Source organism: Gallus gallus, chromosome 10, assembly GCF_016699485.2.
Source record: "Gallus gallus isolate bGalGal1 chromosome 10, bGalGal1.mat.broiler.GRCg7b, whole genome shotgun sequence".
In the NCBI taxonomy this organism is placed as follows: domain Eukaryota; kingdom Metazoa; phylum Chordata; class Aves; order Galliformes; family Phasianidae; genus Gallus; species Gallus gallus.
In genome coordinates this window covers 12,303,647-12,315,475 of record NC_052541.1, presented here as the reverse complement: position 1 = coordinate 12,315,475, position 11,829 = coordinate 12,303,647, and the positions used below count along the sequence as shown (strand labels likewise).

The 11,829-nt window shown below is 43.4% G+C and overlaps 1 protein-coding gene across 6 annotated transcripts in view; it reads left to right on the top strand.

Annotated features, from left to right (window-relative positions):
* CEMIP (cell migration inducing hyaluronan binding protein) overlaps positions 1-11,829 on the top strand; it is a 110,790-nt gene that overhangs the window by 49,248 nt on the left and 49,713 nt on the right. For 3 of the 6 annotated variants that reach the window (XM_040706933.2, XM_040706934.2, XM_004943834.5), the window contains 5 exons: positions 6,675-6,785; positions 9,026-9,178; positions 9,872-10,010; positions 10,785-11,021; positions 11,416-11,595. In XM_040706933.2, the coding sequence (XP_040562867.1) occupies positions 6,710-6,785; positions 9,026-9,178; positions 9,872-10,010; positions 10,785-11,021; positions 11,416-11,595 (785 nt within the window). In that variant the 5' untranslated portion in view covers positions 6,675-6,709. Of the gene's footprint in view, positions 1-1,445; positions 1,642-6,674; positions 6,786-9,025; positions 9,179-9,871; positions 10,011-10,784; positions 11,022-11,415; positions 11,596-11,829 lie in introns of those variants that run through there. The other 3 variants (XM_040706935.2, XM_040706932.2, XM_015292039.4) reach the window with 3 other exon arrangements.

Sequence of the window (11,829 nt, the reverse complement as noted above, 5' to 3'; positions counted from 1 at the left end):
CAATTATGACACAGATAAACAAGGTGATTATGATGTTCTTTTGTTATTGCTTACTTGTTTACTGTTAAGCCTACCACTAAAATCTTAGATTTCCTTTTTACGTTCAGAAATCACGAGCCAATCAATGACATTGTTGGTCTTAAAATGTGATAATTCTCTATTTTCTTACACAGCAGAGTAGAAGATGCGCAGGTAGGGCTTATTGGCTGGCCGCAGCTGTGTTGGATCACTTTGTTGATTGGTCACTATGGTTTTGAGTGAGAAGATCCTCATAGGGAAAAAGGTAGCTCAGACATAAAGGCCAAGGATTGGTTTATTTGCACAGAGAAAACTTCATTTTTGCGTCATCCTCTTTTTGCAAACGAGGCAAAAATTAATGGGTGTTGGGGTTCTGACTAGAAGAGGGAAATCTAAAGAAGTAACGTTACTTTTACTGCTCAAATATGCAGTTGAGTGTGTATTTGACAATGTTCCTTCATGTCAATAATGGATGGATCCATAGCCATAGATACATGTGTAGCATTATAGATCTTTTCTCAACAGAAAGACATGGGTTTTTTTTCCAGCTCTTCTACAAAAATATATTGACCTTTCCCTCACTATTTAGTGCCATGGGAGAGGGGGAACCTTGCATTTCAAGGGTAGCCCTTCTGTCACTTGGGGCTTATGGGAGTGCGGGGACCACGCTTCGCGGCTGTGGTGCCATCACACACCTCCCCACAGCCCCAGAGCTTGAAGGAAGCGGACACCTGAAAGATTTGTGGACAGAAGAGGAGACTGTGGCTCCATCCCTATGCCAGGAAGGAGAAGCAGGAGTTGGGTTCAGCCAGAGGAAAGGTTCTGGCTTGCTAGAAAGCGTGAAGAAGTCATTGATGCTGCTCAGGAAACTGGAGGCTGAAGCAAGTCACTTGGGGAGGAATGGGGGCTCAGTCTCTTGGTGGAGACAAGTAGTATGAGAGCCCAAGCAGCTGGCACTGATCCTCACTGGAGCTCTCTGAAGTCCTTTTGAACTATTAGTACCTAATTGTTATGATTTCTGAGGCTGTGCAGGGGAAGAAAAGCAAGAGGTTTTTGGCTGTGAGCTTAAGCCCAGCATTGGAACAACTACTTACAGAGTGAGGCTTTACTTTCTTGGAGATTTATTTGATAATCCCTGACAGGTCCAGAGCCTGGATCCCAATAAAACTTTGCAGAGCTCTAACCCCAGCCTGAGACTAAACAACTGGCAAAGGACAAGCCTGGTGAAGGAGAGGAATGTGCCTAAACTCCTGAAAAATCTCTCTTCCTCCTCCCACCTCCGAATGAGAGCAAATGGCAAATGTCCTGGAGAGGAAGGCGTGGAGCCATGGTGAGCCAGAAGCAAACAGCAAAGTACCACAAAAGCAATAAGAAAAATATTTACATCCTGATGGAGCTATTTGAATAGTTAAACGCGGCTGCTTGAAGAGGATTCAGGATGCTGTGATCCCCATAAGCTACTGTACACGCTTTCCTTACCCCAAGAGGGACAAGAGGCTCAAACGCCAGGGACGGTCCACAGAAGATGTTCCTCCATGGACCCCTGGAATGTTCAGGATGAAATTTTCAAGGTCTGCTGCTAGCTTGATATGTACCAGAAGCCTGTGTGTGTGAAGCTGTAGGGTAAGTGTTGCGTGGCTATTCTGTTTGTGGAGAGCTGTCATATTCCTCCCCAGCACATCCAGAGCAGGAAAGTATCCGTCTACATGCTGGAGTGCATGTGGACTATGAGTGCCCTGTAGCTAATGCAGGCACGTTCGGTACATCTAATGCATTCAGGACATACGCCTGTCCTGTTATTTCCAGCATTTTTGCAATGGGTACACTTTAGCTCCTTCTGAAAGCATTGTTTTGGCTGTACACCAAGAACTTTACCCAGTAAAGTTAGTGCATCCTGAGCCTCTGGAGCTGGGGCTCGGCTTCCCACCACCTGGATGCTTTGAAAACTTTGTGATGTGGATGAGGGTTCAGCAAAATGCTGAGCAATTTAAAAGGATGCAAGACTGGAAGTCAGGGAGGCTCTGAAGGGTGGAGCACTGAGAATTGCAAATGATTTTGTTTTAGCTAAGCCAAAAAATTTCTTCCTTTCCTTTTCAAGGTCCGTGAGCCCGTGCAAAAAGAGATTAATTCTCTCTCTCTAATTAATAACAACAATAATTAAAAAAAAAAAAAAAAAAAAACAGACACAGGTTTTTAAAACTTATTTATTTATGCCCCCAAATACTTTTCCAGTACAGGAGTTGTCTTCAATTTATTCATTGTAAAAACTTCCTCTAACTGCAGCTCCTCTTTCCGAAGTAGCTCTTATGAACATCAGGAATTTGAAGTGACATTTATGTATGGAAAACATGAACAGAATGACGTGGGAGAAACTGATAAGAAACCGTGATTCATTGGGAAAAAAAAAGAGAGTTATGCTTTTGAATCGAGTATTGATTTCATTGAAAAGTAAGGTTTGTTGCTGCATTTCATCCTCCTCTACTTGCCAGCAAAAACAAGCAGCTAACGGCTGGATGGCAAGCAAGATCAAGATGAAGGGCAGGAGTAGCTTTGCAGCTGTGCTGCCCTGGGATTGGGAACTCATTTTCATTAGCTATCCCTAGAAATGAGTTTGTTTACTTTTGAGGCTTTAGCTGTGCTTGCGGCTCATGTGTGAAGGCTCCCCTTGTACAGGAATGTCACCGTAGCATGAGCTGGAGTGTCCTCAGATTTGAAAGGCAAACACACTCGTCAAATCTGTCTTCGCAGCTGGGGTTAAAATGCAAAGTTTCCTGATCAGGGTGAGAGGACAGCTGCTGCGGTGCAGCCGCAGCATGGAGGGAGCAGAGGCGCTAATTAAACAGCTCCTCCTCCCGAAGAATCAGCTGCCAAACTGAAGTCGGCTTCTTTGCATTTAGATGAGGAAACATGGAGCAGCTCTTCAGACCTAGCCAACGAACCAGGAAAAGCTCAGCATCAGCTCAGGTTTCCTTTATTCTGACTACAGCAGGCTGAGGGCCCAGGTCTGGCTGCCCAGAGTAGGAAGGAGAGAGTCTGCTGCCCACTATGCTACTAGGTGACTTTGCCAGCCAGGCTCATGTGAGCTTTCCCTGTGCCTCTCTGGGTATGGCTCCACATCCCTGCTTGGTATGTGGCCTCTCTAGCAGTAGTCAGGGTGCAGGCAGATTTCTTGCTCCTGTTTGATATCTTTGGGGGACATCGGGGAGCTGCTGTGTATCTTCCATCCTTGCTGTGTTTGTAATGGTTAATGTTTCTGTTGTGCCCTGGTGGATATACCAGGTAGAAGCCTCCTCTTTAGCAGATGCTGAAGACACATTCTCAAGCTAGTTTTAAAAAGCATCTTAAAATACCCCATACTAGGAGTTATTTGCGTAAAGTTATGTTCAGAGGCTTGGCTGGTTGTTCCTTGGCCACGCAAATTGCTGAGGCCACCCCGGAGACCTCAGCTCTGCCATCTGGGCTTTGGAGTGTCCAGAGGACCCCACCACAAAGCCTGGAACAACCCAAATTCCTTGGAGCATCTGTACTTTTTTACCCCCAGGGCTGTCTGCTCTGTGTTGCCTCCAGCAATAAAGCTGCATGGAGCAAGGTGGATGGGGATTCCTGTCTACGCAGTGCGCTTTCTAGTACAGTATCGCTGCTGACACCTGCAGTAGCAGCCAGCTGGGGACTAACGGTTTCCTGTATCTACTTTTAGCATTGTCTGCTGCTATTGTTCGCTATTTGGAAAGATCCAGCAGCTGGGAATCATTTCAGAACGTCTGCCTTGCCAGATCCAGGGATATGAGTCCCACTGGCCATTGCCAGGCAGCTTTTAATGGCCAAATGAAAGAGCTTTTCTCACCCAAGAGAGGCGTCACAGATGGTGTTTGAGAAACACTGGAGATGATAGTCTGAGCAGGATGCTCACATGGCCCTTAGGCTTTCAGAGTGCCCAAATCCGCGGGGAGATTTGTTGACAGAGAGGGTTACATCAGAGCTGAACTCAGCGACGTGGCGCCCGTTCAAGTGCGATGTAGTGCAGTCGCTGTGCTCCCACGTGGCTCTGAGCAGCGAGCTATGGAACCGGCTGGCTGGCAGCAGAGAGCCACTCCTGAACCCTCTCCAGCAGGTGACATTAATGGAAAGAGTCACTACCCCTTCCTCCTCTCATAGTAAAATCAAACCTATCGCTGTTTGTGTCTGGGGAAGATGCTTAGCCTGAGAGCTTTTGGCGGAAAATTCCTGAGATGACTGTCCTCCAAAGCACACTTTACCAACACCATGTTAGTCAGAGCTGAATCACAGGAGTCAGCGCTCGCAGCAGAAGCTGTTCTCCTTGGCCCTCTCAGCCTTTCCAACCTGAGTGCCAGTTCATACTAACATTGCAATGAACTTGGGCTCGTGGAAAGCTGAATCAAACACCCTGCTGCAGCCACAAAATAAGCAGGGTGTTCTTTGAACTGTAGCAGATCAGACAGTAGAAAAATATTGGAGCCTTGTGTACAACTGGTGCCTCCAAACATGACAAGAATTTTCGGTGTGTGATTGCTTGTTTTGCTCTCCCTTGGTGAGGATGGATGTAATCAGGGAAGCAGCCCCCCGGGAGCAAGCGGGGATATAAAAGCAGCGGCCATCTTGCACAACCTGGTGGTAAGTAATGTGCCATTCTTGGCTCTCTGAAAAGTGAAGTCTGTCAGATTTGTTATTTTCCTACAAGTTTGCTACAGGTTGCTGTCATACACTGCGAGGTCTATTGCTCTCTTCTAGCAGAGACGCTCCTAAGGGCCTGCAGTTTTTAATGGGCCAGGACCAAGCCATTTCTTTACTTCCTACAAAGCAACAGGCAAGCAGATGCATGCCATCACTGTCAACAGTATGTTCTCTTTTTAATTTCTGAATATCATCTGATTGTATTTTATGACCTGGAGCTTACCAGTGGGAATCTGGCTTTGTGCAGCTGCGCCTGCACCGTAAGGACCACTGTTTGTCTGCAGTAACCATCCCGTGATCTGACCCGTCGTTCGGCTTTCCTCTGTCGTTGGAGCAGAATTTAGTGATTGTATTTGCAGATTACGCTGTGTAGTAATCGCTAATAAACCTTGACATTTTCACAGTGACTGCTGTAGTCTGGGCGTACCACTAACAGTGCTCCTCTAACAGAGCCCTGGCTTATCGTATGTTGATGGTAAGTGCTGTTAAAATGTCAGACACGTGCAGCCTGGTTCTGGCACAAATTCCATGGCCATGTTATTGCTCCCTGATAATGTATATCATTTAAAGTTATAGCGTTACTAAGTGCATTCCTCTTTTCTACTGCTCTCTAACAGCATTTCAGCACCTGACAGACTGTGCCATGCCTGTGCTGTGACCAGGGCACATGGCTGTCAACTACGCTATACCAAAATAAGCAAACATATTCCTGCTGGAATGTTTCCTGACAAATCTGGTTCTCATGCTGCTTTTAATACAATCACTGAATTACATGTGTTTTGAATGTACCACTGTAGTTCAAGCTGCATCACCTCTAGGAAGAGAAGAGTACAGACATATGTTCTGCATATCTACACTGTAAAATTTGTTCCAGACTAAACCCTGGTTTCTCGCATATCTTATTCTCGTGTTTTTGTTTGTTTTATATTAACGAGTGACCTGAAAAATAACACGTGCTTTTTTTGCCCCGAAGAAACTGGAGAACCCTGGAGTTTCTTTCAATTTCTTTTTTGGCGTCTAAGCTTTGCAGTGCTTACATTTATCATATTTCACCATTGTGATGTGACATGGCAGCTACAAACAGATTTTAACATTCTACCAATGTTGGCCTAAAAACCTAACAGCTCCGTGGACTGTGCATGAGTTTTAAATACTGCTTTTAAATAGAGCATAGGACATCCTCAGCAGTGGGTCTTTGTACCTCAGCATGACCATGTGTGTCAATACACTGCCACGAGTTGCAGAATCAATCACTCAAGCCTGCTGGAGAGAATAATGTTAATTTTAACTTAAGACTTTCCTGACACACCTTGTTTGTTTTTGCCTGGGTTTGCCTACAGAAGAAATAAAACACTATTAGGTACACTGGTTTCGAAAGCAATCTTGGGTTTTGCAACAAAACTCTAGGCTGGGAAATTAATCAGACAATGTTTTGTTGGATCTGAAATCTGAAAAACTGCATGCTTCAGTCTGAAAGTTTGAGTACGATTTTAGCTGGGGGTGTGCAAGATGCAATTGCTAAAAATGTGTCAGTAGTATGGGGGATGGAAGGTGCCAGCAAGAGGTTCCTCCTTGCAGACTTGTCACTCTGTAAATGCATTCTGTGTTGTGTTTTGTTACTTTTTTTGCACTTGTGAATACTCGGCTCTAGAGAAGCTTTATGTGTTTATATTGCGTTCCTAAGGCGTTTTTTTTTTTTTTTTTGGTTACTTTTGGTGGTTGCTTTCTGAGTGTCTATTTGGATTCCCAAGTGGGTTTATCCTAAACCAAAAGGTGAGAAACTGCCCTTGGCTTCTTGCTCTGCTTGGATCGGTCCCTAAGCAGCACGAAGGTGTTAGTCACTGAGCTGAATGGAAGTGGGAAGTCAGAGAGCTGGATATGACAGTGCTTTGTGCAGGGACTGATTTTTGTATGAGTTAGGAAAAAAAACAAAGACACATTTTCTTGCTATTCTGTCTTTGCAGGTACCCAAGGTATCTACCCTGAGGAACCGTGAAGAATGGCTCCACCTACCTCCGCGTATCTGGCTGAAAGCCTCGTTTTCTTTCTGTTTGTAGCCTCTTTTGTAAGCATAGGTACGTTTTCCTGTCATAGGGGAAAAGGGCGTGGTTTCTAACACTGTTATTAAATAACGATGTTAATGGTGCATGTTGAGCAAGTTTTCACTCTTTAATCCAAGCTCTCATAAGAAAAGCCAAGGACAAGGTGTGAAAGCCCAGGAGAAAAGCATTTTTCTGAGTTGCCAATATTCCAGAATTAAAGCAGCTGGAGTGGCAAAGAGTGAAATTTCTCAGCAGGTGGAAGTACCCACAGGAAGCCCTCTGACTCTGCCAAGCATTCTTAAAACAAATCAAAATCTAGCAAACCACCACAAAGAAATAACAAAAAAAAACCCTCAAGTCCTCATAGTTGTGGCTGCGGGAGGCGAGGATTTTGCTGCAATGTCCAAGTGCAGACGTGGACAGCAAAAAGCTGAGGTATCCCTGCCCTTGGTTTCTGTCCCTTACAAGCAGCCCATTGCCTAAGCAGTTGCAGGAGAAAGGGAAGCTGGAAATACCTCCTGGAATCTACCTGGTAAATTATAACTCTACATATGGACAACTACTTTTGGGTTTCTTTGTTGTCTCATCATTAGCAAATTTTTCAGTTAAACCAATTGCTGAGGGAATAACGGGACACTGAATTTACTGTCAGTGTGTATGACAGTTACCTCTGAGCATCTGTTTACAAGTCCTGTTTTCTGCCTGAAATATTTATTGTTTTCAACTATAATTCTGTGTGTCTTCTGGTAGGAACCCAGAACAACCCTTTTTTTAAGTGAGGAAGAAGTGTGGCTGACATGTGCAATGCGCTTGCAGTTTCTGGCTGGCACAAGTAGTATCAAAAGCAGGCCCTGGATGCTGATCAGTATTTGACTCAGAGAACCAAGGCATGGTGTTGCTTGCTCACCTTTAATATTGGTCTTTAATGGGCCTCTGGAGACACCAAGCCAGTGACTGGTCCAATTTTGTTGTTTTCTTAAGATATGAAGCTAGTGTTTGAGAGGAAACTGAATGCAGGTGGATAATTTTGTTTCTATTGCTGTGGAATTACAGATGTCTGTTGAGTTTCACAGTGGTAACACACAACAGCCTTCATAAACAGCATCGGCACCAACACGTTTCCTTGCATGGATCCACATTTCAGCCCTTGCCATTGACTGAAAGAAATACTTTCCATGGGGGAAAAGCAAACAAACAAAAAACTCTGCTGAGTGACAGAGCCAAAATTCTGTTGAAGGCAGGGGATGCATCCCACATCTACCATCATCAATTTGTGGCTCCTGTACTTTTCCTATGGTGGTTTAGTTGTAAGGGATATGAGTTGGAGAGCTGGTCAGAACTCCCAAGCCTTTCAGATTGTAAAAAGCTTGTTATTCAAACTTCAATTGACCTCAGTTTCCCAGGATTAGAAAGGTTTACAGTCTCAGAAAATATGCATGATACATGGGACTTTTGCACTTGTGAGTTTTGTTGATTGGAATAAGATGTGAAACTCACATGTTGGGTGAGATTAAATCAGGGAAATATTTTATCTTGAGTAAATATTTTTAACATGAGACTCTGGGACTTGGTATGAGAGCAGTTTATCTATTATGTCACTGCAATCTATAACCAAACCCGTGTGCAGAGATGAGGGAACTCAAAGAGAATGAGTCCTTATCACTTCTGTCTGAAGAAGTCCATGAAGCTGGAGTCTCTCTTGTGGGATTCCTATTGCTCTTTCTGCATGTACTGGCAATTCTCAGGTGTGTGGTACTTTGCTGAGAGTTTGAGCACTTCCCATCCCCACTAAAAACAGTTTGCAAACATATCTCAATATCTTTTTAACAAGGATTTTCAAGCCTCAGGTGGCACTTTTAGGGGGCGATTCTTGTTTTGACTTTTCATCAGCCTCTTCCCTGGGCCTGTGAAAGACTTTTGTCCAGGTGGGTGTGAACAGAGTGTCACTGTAGGTAGGCCAGAATTCCAGCCTTTTCTCTGGCAGTTTTCTGGTGACAGCATAGCATGTTTTTCCACAATTCCAGAAAACAAAAACAAATAAACAACAACAACAAAACAAAACCAAAACAAAACAAACAAAAAAAAACAAATCCAACCATACAGCTTAAACTGTAAGGTAAGGACACACACGTACTCTGCTGCACTGAGATATCATTGTGTTGCAGGGAAGCAGCAAAGGGGGGTGCTGAGAATGGTGCTTAAAGATGCCCAGATGTAGCGTTTTCTGTCTTGCACTGAACACAACAGGGTAACTGCTCCGCACTTCTATCCAGCAGAAGCAGCTGTGGCATGTCCTGACAAGGATCCTGAGCTAGAAATATGGAACCCAGGTCACAACCAAGGAAACCACATCGAAATCCGCAATGGCAGGAAGCTCCTTCTCTCATCTTCAGCGACCGTCCACTCAATCCACATCATGGATGGAGGTAAAACATACTGCCCCCAAGTTGGCAATGCTGGGTGAGGAGTGTTTTACCCTTTGGCTATTTCAATCACTCTGTTTCATGCTGGGAGAGGCTGTGACTGCTTGCTGGGAACTGGCTGGCTGCTGGACAAAGCCAGCTCTAATTTGGTACAAGGGTGGGTGGTAGCTGAGATGCTATCAGTTCTCTAGCCATCATAATTAATTATTTGTCATACTTTCCGGAGAATTTACAAAAGTACCTCAGTATACTCATTAATTCCATGTTTTGCTTCAAGAAACATTTTTAGCAAAATTATTGTACTGATAAAATAATGCAATGGTTGTGTTCTTGGTCTCTGGACAGGGCAGATACAAATGTGCCTCTTTGTCTCCAAGGCCAGAGGCATAGCGTTGCTGCTGACTGCTAGCACACATAGCCGTTATTCTCTTTAACTCTGAATTTCTGTCTTGGTTTTGAGTGAGTTCTCTTCCATATAGATGTTGTTTATATATAAATGTTGCGTTCTCCAAGAGTTGAACTGAGTAAATAATCGGTAAAATCTTTAGAATTTCTACTGAGAGCTGTTTTGGGGAGGAAAGGCAGAATTTTTCAAAAATTTAGATGAGCCCCCGGCTCTGAGTGTAGCACAGCGGTGTCACAACCTCTGCTGAGCTGCTGTGTGTTAAAGCAAATTTCATAACTTCTTCTACATAGGAAAACTGATCATTAAAGACGACGTGCAGCCTATCATTTTGCGTACTAGATATATACTCATTGAAAATGATGGAGAGCTACGGATCGGCAGCGAGATGTGCCCTTACCAAGGCAATGTGGTTATCATCTTATATGGGAGGTATGTGTGCATAAAGAAGTATCTTGTAACTTTCCAGTACATCTCTTCCATAACAGAGGACAAAATGTTCTTTAAAATTGCATTTTATCAGATACATTTATCATCTGTGCATTGTGTAAAGTTCAGTATCTTATTAAACAATTTAAATGGCCTTTAATAATATGACACAGTTTTGGTTTTGATTTCAAATCTTACTGGGGAATGAACATTGGAGTATTTGGACATGCCAGAAAAGCAGCAAGTACACTGCAGCCACCTAAGCTGATTAATGGATTTTCCTCAATATGCTAAAAGCCTAAAGATTATATTTATTTTGAAGTTCCTCCTCCTTAAGCATCTTTTATTTCTGCATGAGAATGAGAAGTAGGTGAGCCAAAGGATAAGACATATGTGCCTTGCAGCTTGGTACAGGATATCTCCGATTTTCAAGGATGCCAAACTCATATTTAACAACAAGTAAGATCTACAAGTCTTTGTTATGGCAACTTCCTATGGAACTCAAGAACATAAATGTGTTGTTCAGTCTGGGCTTTGGGCCTCCTTGGTCCTGAGTAACATAATTTGAGTTCCAGTTGCTCCTTATCTTTTGTAGTTTCTAGTATTATTTCAAATCATTTACTTTAGAGTGTGAGCAGCTACTGATTCTTGGGTTTGTTGAAGGAAATGCATTGCTAGTCGTGATGCTTCTGCACTTGGGCCATAACAAAAGAAGGGCAGAGGCTTTCTTAACTGTGCAAATCCATAGGAGAACCTTTTCTTCCCTTTGTTTTGCAGAGCGGATGACGGCAGTGAGGCCAATCCCTACTTTGGGCGGAAGTATATTGGAGTGAGTGAGGGTGGCACTCTTGAGATCCATGGCAAGAAAAAGCTGTCCTGGACTTTCTTAAACAAGACTCTTCATCCTGGTGGCATGGAAGAAGGCGGATATTACTTTGAAAGGAGCTGGGGCCATCGGGGTGTCATTGTCCATGTGATTGACCCAAAGATGGGGGCAGTTGTCCATTCAGACCGGTGAGTGACTTCACAGCTATTTAGATCTGAGAATCTTCGGAAGCAGGTTTGGGACAGCTTCTCAGCAAGCTCAGAGACATATTTTATCATCTAGTTCAAATGAGTGCTACTGCACATATATGCAATTCTTTCTAGATCACTCATCTCCAAAACCAAAGAGCAAGCAGAGTGTTATTGTCAAGCTGTTGTGTCACATGGAGCTTAATCCGTTTGATTTAATAGAAACCTGTAATGTAGCCTTCCAGAGAAGTGATTTTGCAATGTGGTAAAGTCATTATTATAAGCAATACAATAGGGATATTTCTTTATAGCACTTTTTATTTAATTCTGTAATGCTTTTTGGAGCTGTGATCTCACTGAAGTAAATTTTTTCGTGTTTTTTTTATCACTTTAGGTTTGATACCTACCGAGCAAAAGAGGAAAGCAAACGTCTTGCCCAGTATTTGGACAGAGTTGCGAATGGCATGATCCTGTCAGTAGCAGTGAACGATGAGGGATCTAGAAACTTGGACGACTCGGCCAGGAAAGCAATGACCAAACTGGGCAGCAAGCATTTCCTCCACCTTGGGTTTAGGTATGTGCCAGTCCTGCCAGTTCTCTAAGAACAGAGGTTTTATTATGCTCCTCAGATGTCCAAATAATTCCACTCTCTCAAAGGCACAAAGTTCTTTCATTTGGAGAAAAAAAAAAAAAAAAAAAAAGAACAGGAAAACTTTTCAACAGGAGGTTTTAGCAGTTAATTAGGTAGTTTAAGATGCACTCATTGTCTATGTTGGGGATTTTTACTAGCAAACTGAGGAAAAGCATG